The sequence below is a fragment of the Eschscholzia californica genome, unplaced genomic scaffold, assembly GCF_041429995.1.
Source record: "Eschscholzia californica isolate CP2 unplaced genomic scaffold, dmEscCali1.0.p SCAF_5, whole genome shotgun sequence".
NCBI lineage: Eukaryota > Viridiplantae > Streptophyta > Magnoliopsida > Ranunculales > Papaveraceae > Eschscholzia > Eschscholzia californica.
Window position 1 is genome coordinate 30535238 of NW_028238472.1, and position 21769 is coordinate 30557006.

Below are 21769 nucleotides of genomic sequence, written 5' to 3' on the forward strand. Positions count from 1 at the left end.
TTTTTTTTAAGGCAAGTAACTCCTTACTTCCTCTTGTTGCTCTTTATCGAATCCCATTCGATTTTTCCTCCCACTTGTCTTCTTAAAAGGACCCTCCTTTTAATGAAGACACCATCGAGAGCAACAATCTCATTGTGTTCCGATGATTGGCGAGAAAACCCCGTTCTTCTTCCTGAAGAACTTATGTCTAACACGCTTTAGACATTAGAATAATTGACAAATTTTAGAACTCCTTCTAAAATAATATCCATATTCAGATGGACTCAATTATTCACTATAGCTTTTTAGGTTTTTAGTGGTTTGGCAGATACGTATTAGACTTTGTGTTTTGGAAGACCGATGACCATCGAACTTATGATCTCATCATATTCTTTAGTCATCCAGATCCGCTTCTCGATTTAGGATTAGTTTCCAAAACTTTTCCACAATCAAGTCTTACGTCCATTCTAATCACATTAATCGCAGACTTTCATGTCTAACATTATTTTCTACGATTAACTGAACTCTTGTACTCTTACAAGATTTAGAATGACTATGTCGGATCATCCGTTAAAATTACTTAAAAGTCAGATAGGCTCTTTTAAGAACATCATAAAATATCTCATATTTTATTCACTCCCATAATCTCATTACAGAGTCATTGTTCTAAAAAGAAAAAGAAATACTAAAACTACTTTAAAGTATTGCCTATCGAGTCTATGATCCTTCTTGAGCTTTTCCAGCAACTCTTGCCTTCTCAGCTTTCGACAGGTTCATCTCCTCTTCAATAAATACTCAGCTCCCTCTTGCTCCTGTCATTCATAATGATAAGAGTCTTTTAGGTATCACATACCTCGAGGAATGTGTATTTAATTGAATAACTTTTAATAATTTTTACCTTGACCGGAACTCCCAGCTCCGTCGTTTAGATCTTCCAAGAATAGCGGGCAATCTCTTAATCGAATATGAGATGTACTACCGCACACAAGACATCTCTTGTTAGGAAGGATAGTTCTGGGTCTTGGTGCTTTCCTGCCCATTCTCTTGCCAGACGGCTTCCTTCTCCTAACGTCTTCCGTTCCCGTATTTACAGTCTCCTGAATTCCTAGAATCTCTTCTAGAGTTTCAGGGGTGCTGAATCTACTTTCAGCTACTTCCAGAATCGCCAGTAGACTTTCGAAGGATACCCGTCCAAACTTATCTTCAAAGTTTGCTACTACATCCTGAAACCTTTCATCCAATGAATTCAGGATGATGTCAACCGCCATTACGACTGGCATAGGAGACCCCATCTATTCCATGTCTTTGAAGTGATCAATCATCTCCAAAACATGATAACGGACGGGTTTCCCTTTCTCCAGTCGCATTCCCAGTGTCACCATTGTGATTCTAAATCTTTCCATTCGACATTGTGTTCCAAACACTTCTCTTAGCCGTCGAATAATAGTGTATGCCTCCATTTCAATGAACATATCTATATATTTTCTTTCCATGACCATTAGCATTAAACCGGTTACTGGCGCTGACTTCCTTCTAATATCATCTACTTGCTTACGTTCTTCATCAGAAGAAGTTTCTGAAAGCACGGGGATCGAAATGTCTAATATTTCTGTGCTTTCTCCCAGAACCTTTCTCAGGTTCCTCTCCCATTGAACGAAGTTGGTATCGTTCAATTTCTCAAGTATGGTGTAGAGGTTGAAGATGTTTGTTGTCATAATTAAACTACATGTAAGAAATGCGAAAGTGATTAAACTTGTTATCCTGGCAATTTTCTTAATTTGCCTATATTATTCTACTTTTGTCGTCCCCTTAGAATAATATAATTCCAAGATCCCATTCCTGTGAAGCTAAGCGTACTTTGGCACTGCCCTTAACTTCACCCTCCTGGGTGAGTAACTCCTTTACTGATCATATCTCATATGACTCTTGGTTAACGATTTAAACATTAAATCGTCCTTTAGCCTCGAAGTCCAAAACCCTTTTGCTGACTCGTTTGAGAATAACCATTTAGACATGTAGACCTCTTCATAGATCTACCCGTATTGTCCCGAGGTAAAAGATGGCACCCTGCTTTGGCATGACCCACCATCGATGAACAAGGGCTCAACAGGTGTCTTAATCTGGGTAGGCTTTACTCAAAATTCTTTTTGGGACTTATTACGTAATTTATCAAGTTGCGTTACTGTGAACTCTTGCATAACCATTCATGATTTATTACGTAAAAGTTTATGTGGGTTTGCGTAATGATTTGTTAAATCTTAGTATTACCCCTTAAAAGATCCCATCTTTTAAGTTTATTTCTTGTTCGCCTATGGTTCGATTGGATTCATATCCAAGAACCTCTATTGACTACTCCCACTTGAACCATGATCTCATCATTCAGTTCGTCAGTAGATTCTAAGACCCTATACTCTAAGTATTATTCGGGCACAACTCCTTGCGCTTAGAACAAGAAACGATAATCCTATCTAAAGGTATACTATTCTACGCAATCACATACATCCATACATACAAAAATATGACAATCATAATAAATAAAGTATGTATCCTAGATTCGTTTCTAGGTTTTGCTATCGTATAGCTATTCGTGGGAATTTGTGACATCTCTATGTCTAATGTCTCTAAAGTTTCGTACTCTCAATACTCAAACTAGAAGCACATTATGTTTCTTCCTTAATTGTTTCCAAAATCAATATAAGGAAAAACTCCGTTCGGGTTCTCCTCTAACCCGGGTCTATTTCGGAAAAAAAAATTATGCTCGGAACCGGGAGAAAAGTTTGAAAAAACTCCCTTTCAGATCATGGCCCAAAAAGCCCTTGAGTCTCACTCAAAAAATCTGAGTCAACCCTGGTCAAAGTCCCTTGACTGGTCTCTGGTCAACTCTTGACTCAGTCTGGTCAAGGTCCGGTCCTAGAGACAGCACCTTCCTACCGTGCTTTGTCTCTCGGGCAGACGCGTCCTAGCCCAGATAGACGCTTCTGTCCTAGGACAGACCATAGACATCTCGGGTGAGATGTCTAGGATGCGTCCTGGTCGCGTCCCAGACGCGTCCAGACCATCCGGTCGCCTTATATGCCTCTCGGATGCTCAATCCAAGAGCTGTTGGAACTCCCAGACGCGTCCCAGACGTGTCTGGTCTCGGGACAGCACCTGTGCCATCTCGGATGTTCGGTCCGAGATGCACCCGTGCTCCACAGTCGCGTCCCAGACGCTTCTGTGCACAGACGGCAAGGCCATCCCATCTGGGATGCCTTCTGGACGCGTCCAGACGCGTCCTAGACGCTTCTGGATGCTCCGGTCGCATCCGAGTTGCATCCGGAAGCTTCCAGTCGTATCCGAGATGCTTCTGGTTGCTCCAGACGCATCCTGGATGCATCCGGACACTCGTCCAGTGTCTCGGTCCTAGACCGAGACTCTAAATAGGTTCCCTCGAGCGCGTCCCAGACGCGTCAGGGATATCCGAGACGCTCCTGTCTCGGAATCCTATTCCGTCTCGGACTGGGATGTCCCAGACCCGTCCCACGCGCTGGGACGTCCGAGACCCGAGAGTCTCGGACTCCTAGTCCGTGTTGGACTGGGATATCCCAGACGCGTCCTAGACGCTCTGGGATGTCCGGGACCCGAGAGTCTCGGACTCCTAGTCCAGCTCGGACTAGGATTCCCGGTCCTTCACGGACTGGGATTTCCAGTCCGTGTCCCTGCCTGTCTCGGACTGTCTGTCCGAGACGTGCTGGTCCGGCCCGGACGCGTCCTGGCCGGTCCGGCCAGTAGGGTTTCCAAATTTTTTGGAAATCCAACCGTCCCAACTGATTTTTCTTTTCTTTTCTTTTGTTCCAGCTGCTGTTAGGTACTGTTTTTGATCAATTCATCAACCAATCTTCATGGTTTTGATGATTTTTATCAAAATTCTAAAACCCTAACACTTGTTTATGAAAACTCTTTTCATAAAACTATGTTTCTAGTGTTTCTAGGTCATGAATCTCATCCAAAACCCTAATTTGATCTCATCAAACTTATGTTTAAATCTCTATTCAAACATTAAAACACTAATATCTAGTTGTTCAAGTAAGAATCTAATTCATCTAGTCAAAGATAGTTCATGCAAACGGCTCGTGATGCCACTGAAGGGGAATAACCTAGTGTATCTCATACACCTAATTGAATAGTGTTGGTTGCGGAATCTCAAACATCACATGTTTAACACTAATTCCATGATCTATACATGAACATACCAATGAACTAGATTGGAAAGATGATTACCTCTTAATCGCTTTCCCACGAACTAAATTCCGATCAGTATTCGGAAGATAAGAGCTCCAAGTGTAGCTCCTCTACTTGAGACACCGAGTAATGACTTGAACTCCCTCCTTTCAGTCAGCTAGGACCTTCTTGAAGGTTGAGATGAAGAACTCCTTCTTCTTGACTAGATACTTGAGAAAACTCCTTTTCTCTCTCTCTCTCTCTGAGATGTATATTCTGAAACTCTTTCAGTTAACCCTCTCAGTTGTTGAGAATTCAATCTCTGAATTGTCTCTCTCTTTAGGTTGTATAATTAGATATATATAGAAATCCCTAGAAGAGGTATTAGACCCAAACTAGGATTCCATAAACCTAACTATTAGGCAACACCCAAAATACCCTCCATTGGGTCTCTTAAGTGTGGCCGGCCAACATAGCCCTTTATGGGCTTCCTTGGCCGGCCCACTTAGGGCCTAGCCGGCCATCACATGGCCGGCCCTTATTGCCTGGGCCGGCCATCACATGGCCGGCCTCCCTAAAGCCATTCCGGGCCTCCCTTTTGGGCCCGGACATGTTTATCTCTTCGGACTTCTCCGAATCTTTCAGGACTTACCAGTAACGGATCCAATCCACTTATTTGCCATTATCCATCTAGTCAATTCTCTCCGTTCAAATCATTACTCTGTTGTGTAACCCTTGTAGGATCCGGTCTATGTTAGCCGCGAATCAACTCTTGATTCGACGATCGTAGTTGGCTTCTAGCTAAGCATTACGACCCCTAATTGGACCAGACTAATGATCTTCCGAATAAGGTCATTAAGATCCTAATAGCCAAATTGCACGCATTGCATCCTTGGTCGAAGGACACTCCTTCGGAAGGATACCATTCCTTCAGACTTTAGGCATCATATCCTTCATACCATCCCCAAACCTGCAACACTGCTACATAGCTCATGTTTGCCTTTGGGTAATGGTTTTGTCATCATATCTGAACCATTGTCGTCAGTATGGATTTTCTCGATCTTCAACACCTTTTCTTCAAGAACATCTTGGATCCACTGGTATCTCACATTTATATGCTTGGACTTGGAATGGAAACTAGAATTCTTACTGAGGTGGATGGCACTTTGACTGTCGCAATGAATAACATAATTATCTTGTTTCATACCAAGTTCTTCTAACAGCCTCTTCATCCATAACATCTCCTTGCAACATTCTGTAATGGCAATATATTTTGCCTCTGTAGTAGATAAAGCTACACACTTTTGTAATTTAGATTGCCATGACACTGCTCCCCCTGAAAATGTAAATAGGTAGCCTGATGTAGACCTTTTAGAGTCTACATCTCCTGCCATGTCTGCATCTGTGTAACCAACTAATATTGGCTTATCATTACCAAAATATATACGAGCTTTAGACGTACCTCCAAGATACTTCAGAATCCACTTCACTGCTAACCAATGCTCTTTGCCTGGATTAGCAAGAAATCTGCTTACTACTCCAACTCCAAATGCAATGTCCGGTCTCGTACACACCATTGCATACATCAAGCTTCCTACAACTGAAGCATAAGGAATTTTCTCCATTTCTTCTTTCTCACTTCTAGTTGATGGACACTAATCACGAGTCAACTTGAAGTGACTGGCTAATGGACAACTCACTGGTTTTGTTTTGTCCATATTGAACCTTTCTAGAACCTTCTCAATGTATCTTTCTTGTGATAGCCAAAGTTTTCCAGCTTTCCTATCACGAGAGATATGCATGCCAAGAATTTGTTTTGCTGGACCCAAGTCTTTCATATTGAAATACTTGTTTAGTTCCTTCTTTACCCTGCTAATTTTATTAGCATCCTGACCAACAATCAACATATCATCAACATAAAGTAGAAGTATAATCAAATCTCCATCAAGAAATTTATGAACGAAAACACAATGATCTGAAGCCGTCCTGTGATACCCTTGATCCTTCATGAATGATTCAAACTTTTTGTACCACTGTCTTGGTGCTTGTTTCAGCCCATATAAACTCTTCTCTAACTTACAAACCAAGTGTTCCTTACCTTTAACTTCAAACCCTGTTGGTTGTTCCATATACACATCTTCCTCCGAGTCACCATGAAGGAAAGCGGTCTTGACATCTAGTTGTTCAATTTCTAGGTTCATACTTGCAGCCAATCCCAATACTAACCGTATCGAGGACATCTTCACCACCGGGGAGAAAATCTCATCAAAATCAATACCCTTCTTTTGCCCAAATCCTTTCACCACTAGGCGGGCCTTATACCGTGGTTGTGAATTTCTTTCTTCGGTTTTGATTTTGAAAACCCACTTATTTTTAAGAATTTTCTTATTCTTAGGTTTTTCAACCAACTTAAAAGTGTTGTTCTTATGCAATGATTCAATCTCATCTTCCATAGCTTTCAACCACTCCTTCTTGTGTTCATCATCTATGGCTTCTTCATAACACTGTGGTTCTCCACTATCTGTAACCATCACATACTCGTGTGGAGGATACTTGGTAGATGGTGCTCTCTCTAGTCGATCTTCTCAATTCATCTGGTGGTTCATGTTGAACTTCCGTTCCTTGCTCAACATCATCACCCATAGGAACATCTTCATGAGCTTCATCTTCATGATTTTGTTCTTCACCTGCATTATCATGCATAACCTTAGAAGAGATATGAGGATCTAGATCAATGAGATCATTACTATGATTTTCATGCTTCTCAACTTTCCCGAAGTCCTTAATAGTTTGATCTTCAAGAAAGACCACATCTCTACTTCTAATAATCTTCTTATCGACTGGATCCCATAACCTGTATCCGAATTTCTCTGCATACCCTAAAAAGATGCATTGCTTGGCTTTATCATCAAGCTTTGCTCTTTGATCTTTAGGTATATGCACAAAAGCCTTGCAACCAAACACCCTTAAGTGTTCATAACTGACTTCTTTCCCAGTCCACACTCTCTCAGCTACATCTCCATCTAATGGTGCTGAAGGTGATAAATTAATCAGATAACATGCAGTACGCATTGCTTCACCCCAGAAACTTTTAGGCAACTTAGCTTCTGAGAGCATACATCTGATCCTCTCCATAATAGTGCGATTCATGCGTTCTGCTACACCATTTTGTTGTGGAGTTTTAGGAACTGTCTGTTCATGTCGAATACCATGGGTTTTGCAATACTCTTCAAACGATCTGATGTATTCTCCTCTATTGTCAGTGCGAATGCACTTCAATGATTTTCCTGTCTCCCGTTCTACCATGTTGTGGAAATTCTTGAAAACTACAAGTACCTGATCTTTGGTCTTTATGGCATATGCCCAAACTTTCCTGGAAGCATCATCTATAAAAGTAACGAAATACAGAGCACCACCAAGTGTTTTGACCTTTAAAGGTCCACAAACGTCAGAATAAACAAGCTCCAAAACACTGGATTTTCTTTCAGATGCATTCCTTTGAAAGGAAACTTGATGGGCCTAAAAAGTTTCCTAAATAGGTCTACACCCGCAAGTGCACGGGTGTCAAGTTGTAATAAATTCCGGTAAGACCGGTTCGTTCCTCAGAGACTAAGTGAAACCTATTCTAAGACTCGGAAGTAACTTGGTTTTTGGTTTTAATGAGGTTTTGGTAATAAAATATAAAATATTAAAGTAAAATTACGGAAAGAAAATAATTACAAATGATACAAGGAACTCAAATGGGGAGAGGATCTAGGGTTTAGGAATTCACCACATAAAATTACCTTTAGAGCAAATAATTATCTAATTAATTCTCTTTTTTTTTTATAACTCAGAATTTCGGATAATGAACTATCCTAATTCCGGGAGATGTTTTCGTTAAAACCGAATAAAACATAACAATGTAATCATTTTATTTTAAATAAATAAATTTCTAAACTACTATTTATCAATTAATAAGTATGAATCGTCAATTGATTTAACATAAGCACGATGCATCAAATCGAAAAGTATAAATAGTGAAAAGAAAATCTATTTATCAAACTAAAACGAATTAAACTATGAAGCATTAATCAAGAGTTAATCAATAAAAATTATATCTCTAAAAGGTCAAAAATGGGTTTCATCGTAAAACCCTAGATGGAGAGTCTTAGCTAATCATGATCGAGATTTAAATAAATATGAATAATAAAAGAGAATGGAAGAAAACTTATCTTTTTCGCTATTTCCAAACCAAACAGGGCCTTAGGGAAATAATTTCCTTCTGTTTTTCCCAAAATTCCGCCAAACAGACCCTTAGGGAAAACTATTTTCTCGTCTTCCCGGAAACGATTTCCAGGTGAGAAAATAATTTTCCTTCCCTGGTTTTTCTTCTCCTTCTCTGTTTTCTCTTTCTTTCTCTTTCAATCTTCTCTCTTTATCTCTCTAATGAACACAGAAACTCTCTCTTAATCTTTACAACCGAATATGATGAAGAAAGAAGAAAAAAATAATAATGGAGTTTTATAACTTAAATTAAATCTCTTTCTCTCTCTACAATTCAAGAGCTTCTCTCTTACTAACTCTTTCAATCTCTCCTTCTCTCTCTCACAAAGAGAAGAATCAAAAGAAAAAGAAACCTAACAGTAAACTCTCAAAAACTGTTTCTCACTCTAGCTCTCGGTTCCATTAATGGCCGAATGGAGAGATGATCTCGGTTTTCCTCTGTCTCTCTGTCTTTCTCTGTTTCTAGCTTCTCTCTCTCTCTCTCTAGTCTTTCTGTTGGTTGAGCTTAAAGAGAGGGCTCCCAATCCGAGTTCCCCCCTTCCTCTGTCTCTGTTTTCCTTTATCATTTCATGGCCGAATCGAATCTCTCTCTCTTCTTTCCTTTCTCTTCTTTTCTTTCCTTTCTTCTCTCTTCTTTCCTTTCTTCTCTCTTCTTTCCTTTTCTCTCTCGGTTATAAGAGAAACTTTCTCTGTTTTGAAAAATCTCGATTTGAAGAAGAACAACTCTCGGTTCTAATAAAAGGCAGAAGATGACGATGACGTCAGCTGACGTCATCGAGTCGGGTTGGGCTGTCCGGGTCACGAGTATAGCTTGGTGTACCTCTGGACGTGACAGAAAGTAGCCCACTTTGTTTCTTGTCCCTCTGATTACTTTGCTCGATGCGCACCACGTGTCCTTCTTGACTCTTGGTCCACCAAATTTGACCCGAACTTTGACTAGCTCTATCTTACTCATCCGGACTCCGATTTGACTTCCGTTTTCGCCTACGGGTTCGTCTTGGATTCTACTTTCCATCCGAGCACTAATACTGATCATGAAATCAGAATCACAAAATGACCAAAATACCCCTAATCTGCATTTCTCCGACTTTTATCCGTTTTGCACACATAACTCTGAAAAAGGTACCTGAGTAAGGAAACACAAGCAAAACATCAGAGTAACAGCTCGAATTAGACTAACTAGTCTAAATTAAGATATTCAGATGAGGCATTTTCATGACTCATCAAACATCCCCAAACTTAGATTTTGCTAGTCCTCGAGCAAAAATAGAAAAATAAAACTAAACCCACCTTCACCACTTTCGTAGGGAATCACGATTGCACTTAGCACGTGCAACAAGCCGTTAAACCTCTAGGTTACCCAAGAGGACGAGTTTTGTCTCGTGAGGGTTTGCAGTGAATATACCCACAAAATTCAAATATCTCAAAATTCCAAAAGGGTTAAGTATGACATGAACTAAAAATGTTTATCCGGTAGATTTTCGAAAGTTAATAGAAATGAAATCCAAATCGACCAAACCATACAAATGCAAAAAAAAATCTCTTCACTAGTAATCAAGACTCGAAGTGCACGTGACCAGCCAATATGAGTATCATTTCGGTTCTGAAAAGACAAGACCTTGATTACTGTCTCGATACATTTCGCCTCGACTACTGCCTCACGGTCATACACTCAAAAATTAAAGTCACTCAGAAATGGCTCACTCAATGTGCGAGTATGAGTATGAGAAAAAACTCAACACATTACAAAAGATGGACTAAATTTCTTTATGAACGACTGATCTCATAAAAAGGAAACAACCACTAATATGGAATGGGGAAGCTAACCTACTCTTCTCACCTGATCTACTATCTAACAGTGTTTCCTAAAGGTCAATAGAAACTAGTGATAATGTGAACCAGAACTCCTGAGAACTTGACGTCTTCAAATCTTCAAGAATTTCTTCGAAGGATAAACACTTAAACTAAACAAACATTTTTTTCTTTGATTTTTCTATTTCTTTTCTCTCTCTTTTTTTTTTTTTTTTTTTTTTTTTTTTTTATACGACTCATAATACAAATACTACTTTCTTCACATTATTCTTTCCTTGGTAATATTCTCTTCATTTTGCTTCATGCCTTATTCTCAGGGTTCTAAATGATGGGTGAGGTTCCTATCTTCCTCTAGTTAACACTATTTTCAAGTTTCTCAGACTACAAGAGAAAGGTTTGCTTCCTGATGACATCCCTAGTGGTTGTAAAATTTGAACTCAAGAGATCAAATGAGTTCTTCTTTCAATATTGCGAGGTTGAGTAGCTCTTCACTCTACTCGGAATTAGCTCAGAAGAGATCACTCAAAACAACAAGAAAGGCTCAGAATCTCACATAGGTTAAGTCTCCACTAATGATCGATTAAGTTCTCTCAGAAAAGTCTACTCTTCACCTATCTAACACTCACATGGCTAGTGCACAAACAACCTCAAGACTCGATATTCGTGGAAAAACCTTTAGCAAAAGTGTAGTACAACCAACTAGACTCTATCACCATTAACAAGCAAAAACAACTAGACTCACATTTTTAATCCAAAAATTTAAAATTTTGAAAAATTTTGAACCCTTTTGAATTTTTGAAATAAGGACTTAGCAAAAAATTCATTCCCCTATCCCCAAACTTAAACCGAACATTGTCCTCAATGTTCTGAAGACTATGCAAAAAAAATAACAGGATGAGGGAAAGATATTACCTGATTCCAAGGTCCTATGCGTGGGTTGCCTCCCAGAAAGCGCTAAGTTTAACGTCTTCAGCCAGACGAAACAGATGATTCGACAAAATAAAAAGGATTAACCTACTGGATTACAGATATGTGATTAACTGTAAACCATTATTCGATACATCTGTGGGTCCACCCAAAACACAAATTTTTCAGTAAACGATAGTCTCACATTTTTGTGAATTGCAGAGAGTGCATGTGAGACTATCAAAGAAGAGGGGCAATCCCCAAACTTAGTGGATGCACAGTCCACTAAGTAACTATAAATACTCGGACCAATGACTAGAAAGTCATCAAAAGGATCGACATAACAATGAAGGGCCAATATATCCGTCGAAGGCAGAAAGTCATCTGCAAGTTTAGTGGATAGAATATCCACTATTTCCATAGACGTTCTCGAGGAGACATCTGAAGTGTCCCAAAAGGGATCAACAACCGAGTCTGAGACCATGTGAAAGGTCAAACTAGACTCTAAGGGTAAGGCAATATGCTCGGGGACCACGTCAAGGTCCATGGTTTCCTTAGGTAAACAGTCTGACAAACTATCTAACATGTCTCTACTGTCATCAATGTCCTCAAATACATCTGGAGTCTCGCAGTCATTCATAATATCATGCCTTCCTAGAATTTCATCTAAGGCTGACTCCTTACAAATCTCAAATGTCGGAAAGTTCAGAATAGTGTCATTCCCAAACTTGCTCATAGCGCCGTCATTCTGGATATCAACGTCTAATACAGTCCTATCATGGTGAGATGACATAGGTGGAGGAAGCAAGACAACAAGGTCATCAGACCTTTCAGGCTCTAGGGTATTATCAGTAAATTCATCGACATTTAACTTAGTACTAGGGTTAGACGTATTAACCTCGTCATCATACCTAGTACCTTCCTGAGTTTGGGGTGGTGAACCCCCTTCCTCGTCGGCGAATAACTGTGACTTAAACATTTTCATCTGTTGAGCCAAGGACTCAGTATCCTGCTGCATTTGAGTCGTAAATTGTGACATAATCTCAATAAGACGACTCTCGGACTCTGATCGAGATCTATCTTCAAGAGTCTCCTCGTAATAAGGTTCGCTAGTGTAATTAAACGTAGACTCTTGATAATAACTTCCTCCGTACATATTAGGATCATACCTATCTCTAAAGTCATTGGTCTCAGAATAGTGTGGACAATAAGGTCTCTCATATATATTTGGCGTCGGACCATATCCATCGCTAATCGGACCATCTCTACACATTTGTTGATAATCTCCTAATGTCATATGAGATTGATCAGGCTCATATGGTCTACTCCACTCACTAATCGGACTGTTTCTAGACATTCGTTTATAATCCTGAAATGTCATACCCGGTCGGTTAGGCTCGTCTCTACACATCTGTTGGTACTCTCCTAGGGTCATACCAGTTCGGTTAGGCTCAACTAGCCTATTCCCCTCGTTAAGTCGTTGACAATCTCTTAGAGTCGTACCACGTTGGTTAAGCCAGTCTTTACGCAACTATTGGTATTCTCTTAAGGTTATATCAGTTCGGTTGATGACGGGTCCCTTTAGATCAAGGTCATCATCATCAACAGGGTACGTCCAACCATTAGAAAAATGCGCCATGATGGTCAAGCACGATCACAAGATGAGAATTGACACTTATGTAACTAAACTTGACTCCTTTCTTTTGGTCCAAATTTTTTTTTTTTTTTTTTTTTTTTTTTTTTTTTTTTTTTTTAACACGAAAACCGAGGAAGCACTACTAAGATCTTATAAAAAGTACCCACTAACAGGGGATTCGTGGGTGATTAGAGAAAGTTACCTCCCGTTCGAGACGGGCGACGACCTTTGCAGATGACTCGGGCCACTCTCCCCGCGAGTGTTCGAACCCGAGGCTTCGTTTTGGTTTTTCGGTTACAATTTATGCCCTTTAAATTAGGGTCAAAACTTAAATCCAAAAATAAAGTCTAGAAAGTCTAAAGTCTCTCTCTCACCAAAAATAAAATAAAATAAAACTGTAAATTTCTTCTTTTCGACTCCTCCTCCTTGTTTGCGCCTTCTCTTTCGCTCCTTAATGCCCTGCACACCAAAAATAGAGAAGCAAGTCAAAGTGGCCAAAAATAAAAACTTACCAAAAATAAAAACTTTCCAAGTTTAGAAAAAATTTTGAACTTAGTCCCCGGCAGCGGCGCCAAAAACTTGATGGGCCTAAAAAGTTTCCTAAATAGGTCTACACCCGCAAGTGCACGGGTGTCAAGTTGTAATAAATTCCGGTAAGACCGGTTCGTTCCTCAGAGACTAAGTGAAACCTATTCTAAGACTCGGAAGTAACTTGGTTTTTGGTTTTAATGAGGTTTTGGTAATAAAATATAAAATATTAAAGTAAAATTACGGAAAGAAAATAATTACAAATGATACAAGGAACTCAAATGGGGAGAGGATCTAGGGTTTAGGAATTCACCACATAAAATTACCTTTAGAGCAAATAATTATCTAATTAATTCTCTTTTTTTTTTATAACTCAGAATTTCGGATAATGAACTATCCTAATTCCGGGAGATGTTTTCGTTAAAACCGAATAAAACATAACAATGTAATCATTTTATTTTAAATAAATAAATTTCTAAACTACTATTTATCAATTAATAAGTATGAATCGTCAATTGATTTAACATAAGCACGATGCATCAAATCGAAAAGTATAAATAGTGAAAAGAAAATCTATTTATCAAACTAAAACGAATTAAACTATGAAGCATTAATCAAGAGTTAATCAATAAAAATTATATCTCTAAAAGGTCAAAAATGGGTTTCATCGTAAAACCCTAGATGGAGAGTCTTAGCTAATCATGATCGAGATTTAAATAAATATGAATAATAAAAGAGAATGGAAGAAAACTTATCTTTTTCGCTATTTCCAAACCAAACAGGGCCTTAGGGAAATAATTTCCTTCTGTTTTTCCCAAAATTCCGCCAAACAGACCCTTAGGGAAAACTATTTTCTCGTCTTCCCGGAAACGATTTCCAGGTGAGAAAATAATTTTCCTTCCCTGGTTTTTCTTCTCCTTCTCTGTTTTCTCTTTCTTTCTCTTTCAATCTTCTCTCTTTATCTCTCTAATGAACACAGAAACTCTCTCTTAATCTTTACAACCGAATATGATGAAGAAAGAAGAAAAAAATAATAATGGAGTTTTATAACTTAAATTAAATCTCTTTCTCTCTCTACAATTCAAGAGCTTCTCTCTTACTAACTCTTTCAATCTCTCCTTCTCTCTCTCACAAAGAGAAGAATCAAAAGAAAAAGAAACCTAACAGTAAACTCTCAAAAACTGTTTCTCACTCTAGCTCTCGGTTCCATTAATGGCCGAATGGAGAGATGATCTCGGTTTTCCTCTGTCTCTCTGTCTTTCTCTGTTTCTAGCTTCTCTCTCTCTCTCTCTAGTCTTTCTGTTGGTTGAGCTTAAAGAGAGGGCTCCCAATCCGAGTTCCCCCCTTCCTCTGTCTCTGTTTTCCTTTATCATTTCATGGCCGAATCGAATCTCTCTCTCTTCTTTCCTTTCTCTTCTTTTCTTTCCTTTCTTCTCTCTTCTTTCCTTTCTTCTCTCTTCTTTCCTTTTCTCTCTCGGTTATAAGAGAAACTTTCTCTGTTTTGAAAAATCTCGATTTGAAGAAGAACAACTCTCGGTTCTAATAAAAGGCAGAAGATGACGATGACGTCAGCTGACGTCATCGAGTCGGGTTGGGCTGTCCGGGTCACGAGTATAGCTTGGTGTACCTCTGGACGTGACAGAAAGTAGCCCACTTTGTTTCTTGTCCCTCTGATTACTTTGCTCGATGCGCACCACGTGTCCTTCTTGACTCTTGGTCCACCAAATTTGACCCGAACTTTGACTAGCTCTATCTTACTCATCCGGACTCCGATTTGACTTCCGTTTTCGCCTACGGGTTCGTCTTGGATTCTACTTTCCATCCGAGCACTAATACTGATCATGAAATCAGAATCACAAAATGACCAAAATACCCCTAATCTGCATTTCTCCGACTTTTATCCGTTTTGCACACATAACTCTGAAAAAGGTACCTGAGTAAGGAAACACAAGCAAAACATCAGAGTAACAGCTCGAATTAGACTAACTAGTCTAAATTAAGATATTCAGATGAGGCATTTTCATGACTCATCAAAACTCTATGTTGCTTTCCTACTAAACAATGAGAACAAGTGTTTAAATTTATACCTTTTACGTTCGGTAAGTCTTGTCGTTTAGCAAGGATTTGAAGTCCTTTCTCGCTCATGTGCCCGAGTCTTCTATGCCAAAGATCAGTGGAAGAATCTTTTTCAACTGCATTCAATTCTCCTTTGCACAGTTTTACTTGAGTCCTGTATAAAGTACAACACTTCTTCCCCCTTGCTATCACCATTGACCCTTTTGTGAGCTTCCACTTTCCATCACCAAAGTGACTGTGGTACCCTTCATCATCTAATACTTCGGTAGAGATTAGGTTATATCGAAGATCTGGTATATGCCTCACATTCTTAAGAATCAATGTACTTCCTGTGCTCGTCTCAATTTTCACTTCTCCAATTCCTATGATTTTTGAGAAACCTAAGTTTCCCATCCTGACTTTGCCAAGGTCACCAGTTCTGTAAGATTTAAAGAAATCCTTACATGGAATAGCATGATACGAAGCACCTGAGTCAACCAACCATGTTGTTTCTAGTTCTGACTCATTCATACTTAAGCAAGTCTCTCCACAACATGAGAGTAAGATAATGTCATCACCTGAGGCAACTGCCGCAACATTATCTTGTTTTTCATCATCCTTTTTATTTTCCTTCTTTGGTTTCCTGCAATCACTCTTGTAATGACCCATTTTTCCACAACCAAAACATCTAACTTCTTTCTTTGGTTTTTGATCTTCCCCTTGACTTATCATGGTTATGAGGTTTTCTACTTTTACCTCTCCCCCGTATTTCTGTAACAAGTGCCTCTGAATGAGACTCGTCTGACGATGATTTCCTTCTTGTTTCTTCATTCAACAAACTACCTGTTACGTGATTCATACGCATTATGCCATCAGGAGCAGAATTGCTAAGAGACACCACCAATGTCTCCCAACTATCTGGTAAAGAATTTAGAAGAAGTAAGGCCTGCAACTCATCATCCAAAACTAACTTCATTGCAGAAAGCTGGTTTACTAGACTTTTCATCTCATTCAAGTGTTGAGCAATTGAGGTTCCTTCTTTATATTGTAATTTTCCTAGCTTTCTGAACAAGTAAGCCTTTTTGACAGCTGTCTTCTGATCATACAATTCTTCTAATTTCCTCCATAGACCAAAAGCGGAAGTCTCCGTCGATACATGATGAAAAACACTGGGTTCTACCTATTGTCGAATAAATCCAACAACCTTACGATCTAATACCTTCCAATCTTCTTAATCTATCTTCATTGGTTTTGTACCGTGATTTTCAATGGGTGCAGCTAGGTCTTTGCAGTATAACAAATCTTCCATTTTTGCTTTCCACATCAAGTAGTTTTCTCCATCTAAACTAATCATTCGATTAATATTCACTTCCATATTTCTGAACAATAAATCCAACCTTAGCTCTGGTACCACTTGTTAGGAAAAATAACGTAATTAACTTGTTCAGGAATATGAAGATAAACGATGCGAAAGTAAAAGTAGAGACACAAAGATTATTTAACGTGGCAAAAAACCCCTCCAAGATAGAAGGTAAAAAACCACGGGACCTAGTCCAGAAATCTTCCACTATAATGATAAACAACTCTTCACCAAACCTATGGTGGATAAACGGAACAAAGAAACAAAGAAATAAAAATCTCTTACTCCTTAGGATTTGAACAAATCCTAGATTACTAAAGGTTGAAGAAGATAACCACAAACTAAATTGCTTCACAAGATTAATAATCTCTCTTTCTCTGACTTCTCTTTGTTCTGGAAGTTGTTGTCAATAATCTCTTCCCTTTCATTCCCTTTTATAATGATAAATAGGGAGGTTTACCAATAGAAATAGGAATTCCTTTTTAGGCTTGAAAAAATAGAAACTTCTATTTTTTCCCCCAAACAAGGAATAAGGGAAATCCTATTCCAACTAGGAGTCCTTTTATTATAAGGAGGAACCCCAACAAAAGATGGAGTATACTGAGACATGCCAGTGAAAAGAAATGGTGAGCTTGACTACTTTTCAAATAGTTCACTCCATACTTTCAAATAATCAACTAAAAAAATTGTGTAATTGTTTTTGGAGCTATTAATATTTTTTTGTTTAATTTGTTTTATTGTTTTTAGTTGATTTTATTTCTTTTCTATTTGCTCTGGTAAAATAGAATTGTTGTGAAGATAACTAACTTTTGTTTCAGCAATGGTTCATGGCATGGTCTAGGTCTGGTGGAAAATGATAAATTATGTTAGATCATAACAAAGAGAACAATGGGTCTGTGATGTCTAATGTCTTGTACCGGGAATTCAGGATAATATTGTCATGAATTTGTAAATTTTCTAATTATTAACAAATTGATGACATCTTAAGGTATAGTGCTTATTCAATTAATTAATCATGATGTATTTCTGTATTATCTCTTTATAATGTATCAATGTCTTGTAATGACCATTGTAGTCTATGTTAAAAAAAATAGTTTGAAGATGTTTGATTAACTGCCCTATAATTTATAAAGATAAATATGTCAATCTTACATAATTTTGATATCACTAAAACTATAAAAGAATTCAAGTTAAGAGCTGGTATATTGACCTTCCAAATATATTATCCTTCAATTTTAGTACTAATGTCATTTATATCGTTCCAAATCTAAAAATTACATTATTCAATGAGCTCAAGCTCATATGGAGAACTATGAGCTTGAGCTCGTCGTCCGTCTGTTAATCTTTTAAGATCGAAGAAGGTGTAAATAGTACAAATGTATTCTTTAAAACAAGGTAAAAATAATATACTAAAAGACAACTTTCTCAGTTTAATTAAAAAATTATCGCATTGACTCCCCCTTCCATTTTCCCGTCTCCAAAGTTTCCATTCTCAGTCTCCACATAATTATTCTCTCTGAAAAAAAATTATGTCACTTAGAAAACAAAGTTTAGAGAGAAAAAATAAGGGGGAAGTTAGATTGAAGCTGAAATCTATCTAGTAAAGTATCAACGTATACATATGTACACACACACGCCCGACCACTCGGGTGTGTTAATGCCCACAAACACCCCCATGTACTTAGTCAATTAACCAACTTTAGTTGTTAAGATTGTATTCGATTGTATCTTATCCCATACTAACCTATAAATACATGTATAACAGTCCAATGAATCAATATGGAGAGCGTAAATGCTTGGTAACCCAACAGTTGGGCCCAACTGCTTGACCAGTACAGGTGGAAGGGGGTACTTTGTATGCTACTTAATTGCTCTAGGTTTGATCTAGACCGTTCAAAATGAACGGTCCAGATTAGATCCCATTTTTTATTACTTCTTGTACTCTTACCTACTTTTTCCTTTTTTGTTTAAAGGCCAACGCTTTGGGGAAAGCAAAATAGTTTTCGGGGTGTGAAGACTTGGTCAAAAGTTGGTCAATTTTGTTTGACAATTTTATTTTGTAAGTTGTTAGAGGGAAAAATAAAAAACCCCCACCTCACCTCTCTCTCTCTCTCCACCTCATCTTCCCTCTCCCTATCATTCTCTCTCTCTTCTCCGATGAAAAAAAAAAAAAATTTCACTCACTCTCTCTCTCTCTCTAGAAACTCCGGCGAAGGGGTTTCCCTTCGCCGGAGTTCCGGTCTGTCCTTCAACATGCCAGATCTGGTCTGTTCTTCAACAGACCGGAACTCCGGCGAAGGGAAACCCCTTCGCCGGAGTTTCTAGAGAGAGAGAGAGAAGAGTGAATTTTTTTTTTCATGGTCGCTGGCCGGAAAATTTTCCGTCAGGCGACCTAATCGGAGAAGAGAGAGAGAATGGTAGGGAGAGAGAAGATGAGGTGGAGAGAGAGAGAGAGGTGAGGTGGAGGGATGTGAGGTGAGGTGGAGGGAGGTGAGGTGAAGAGTTTTTTATTTTGAACCATATTCCCCATAAAATATGTTGCCCCAGAAACTTTTCAAAATTTTGCATATTCCCTTTAAAATTTCAAACCCCGGAAACTTTTTAGCTTTCCCCAAAGCGCTGGCCTTGTTTAAATTGTACTAAGCTAGGTGTTCCCTCTCTTTTTCGTACCTCACTCTCTGGTTCATCTATTGTCAGAGTTAGGAGTTCTCTTTCCTGTTTAAATTGTACCCATCACTAAGTTGGGTGTTCTCTTCTAAGAAAGTGTTTGTTCTTGTTTAAAATATCAACAGTACTCTAGAACCCTTCAAAAAAAAAAACAGTACTCTACAATACCATCTGCATTAAAAATTATATAAACTATTTAGCTTTTGCAATCACTACACCATCAAATTGTTAGACAAATAAATACACAAAATCATTTAGCAATAAATAAAGATGATATGTCACCAAAATATTTTAAAACAAAAAGATGAAACCTCTCAAAACATAATAACAAATTTAAAATAGTTCTAGTAGTAGAAAAGAGTTCTGGTAGTAATAGTGGTAGACGTTACTTTTTTCTTACTCTTTCGTATCGTCGGCTTCAATCTATTTTCACGTTTACGTCCTTTCCTAGAAGTTACTTTTAGGTCAAGTATGTGATCATTTGCACCATTTTCTTTAGTTGTCTTCTTCAAACCACTTGCATCACTTGGCTTACACATCGATACATCTTAATCTGATTGTCCGCCCATTGAGAAGTTTCAAGAAAATAATCTTCATTTTCTGACGCCAAATCAGCCACTTCGTTAAGTTTGCGAGACAACAAATTATATCGCACTTGTTCCGTAGTCTCATTTTGTCCATTATAACCAACTGTCATTTTTGTGTGACATCTTCTCGCATCCTTCCTCCACCTCCAGATGATGTAATTATTGGGTAACATTGTGATGTTATTTTGGAGTAACACAAAAAGAGCATGTTTACAAAGTATCCCTTTGAACTCAAACAAGTGACAAGTACACTCAACAATAGATTCGTACCTCATCAGCAAAACTGTAACAGTCACCATCTTGGTACGCTCCCCTACCATAACATCCTCTTGTATGTCGTACTCCACTCCTATGTCTGTCTCAGGTACTGAAATCAAACGACAATATAATTGTCCAGTTAACTCGGATTGAAATTCTTGAAACTTTGATATAGTATAGGCACCTTGAATCTGTTTCTCCATCATGAATCTAGTGGTACATGGGATCATCTGTGAGAAAGACTTAAAATCTGCCGACGTCTCATTTTCTATTTTCTTCTTCAAAGCATTCTCACATTGTTCTACAAATTGTTTTAATGTAGTTTTTGAACTAACATATCCATCAAAGAAAGCATTGACCCCCTCACTGCGCTGTGTGCTAGACATTCCAGCCCAAAATGTACGTTTTGCATAACATGGTACCCATCGATGTCTCTCTTTATACAAGTCACTTAACCAATCACAATTATGCAACTCATATTTCTCAATCATGTCACCCCATTGATATTCAAGTTCTGATGGACGTTGTGTTTCATACACCAAACCTTGTAAAACATAAGTTATTGAACGATACTGGGTGTAGCTACCTAACTTCAACGGCAATTTCTTCTTAATGTGCCATAAACACCATCGATGCCTAGTGTTGGGGAATACTTGTCCAATTGCATTTTTCATGGCGGCGTCTTGATCGGTCATAATGCCTCCTGGAGCAACATTATCCATGCACTCAAGCCATGTCCTAAAGAGCCAAACAAACGACTCAATATTTTCACTTGAAATCAAACCAAATCCAAGAAATATTGATTGACCATGATGATTAACTCCAACAAAAGGGGCAAACGGCATTTCATACTTGTTTGTCAAATATGTCGTGTCAAATGTGATAGCATCACCAAACTCTTTGTAAGCTTTTCTACACCATCCGTATGTCCAAAACATATTTCTTAACCGATCTTCATCGTCTAAGTCCAGGTTAAAGAAGAATCCATTGTTTTGTTCCAACATTTTTAAAAAGTATCGTTCGACTGCAATGGCATCTCCTTCACATTGTCGTAATTTTCTTGATTGGTCTAGGTAATTCCTGCAATCTTTTTCAGTAAATGGTAGATTAGAATAACCGCCTGCTTCAATAACCAATTTTTGATACGTGATGGGCCTAAAAGGTTACCCTAAATAGGTCTACACCCGCAAGTGCAAGGGTGTCAAGTTGTAATTTCTCGGTAAGACCGGTTCCTTCCTCAGAGACTAAGTCAAACTCAATTTAATCTTAAAACTATTGTGATTTTCAAAAGTGGTTTGATTGGTTATATGATTCAAATAAAAAAATAGCAAATATAACTCAAAAGAAAACAAATAAGTTGATATTCAGAAAAAGGGGAACCTAGGGTTTTCGAATCCGTCCACGTGACAATCCTAAAGATGATGTATTTGCCTTAGTCAACTAATTACTTTGTTTTACTCAGATTCTATAACATGGACGCTCTAAAATCCGGAAAGTGTTATTGTTAAAAGCAAT

General features: G+C 38.3%; 1 protein-coding gene across 1 annotated transcript; it reads right to left on the minus strand.

Annotated features, from left to right (window-relative positions):
• Nucleotides 1-19917: 19917 nt before the first annotated feature.
• LOC147538543 (protein FAR1-RELATED SEQUENCE 5-like) lies at nt 19918-21258 on the minus strand. Its single transcript, XM_086642968.1, has one exon. It carries the CDS (start codon nt 21256-21258, stop codon nt 19918-19920), a length of 1341 nt encoding a protein of 446 aa, XP_086499094.1.
• Between the last annotated feature and the right edge of the window lie 511 nt (nt 21259-21769).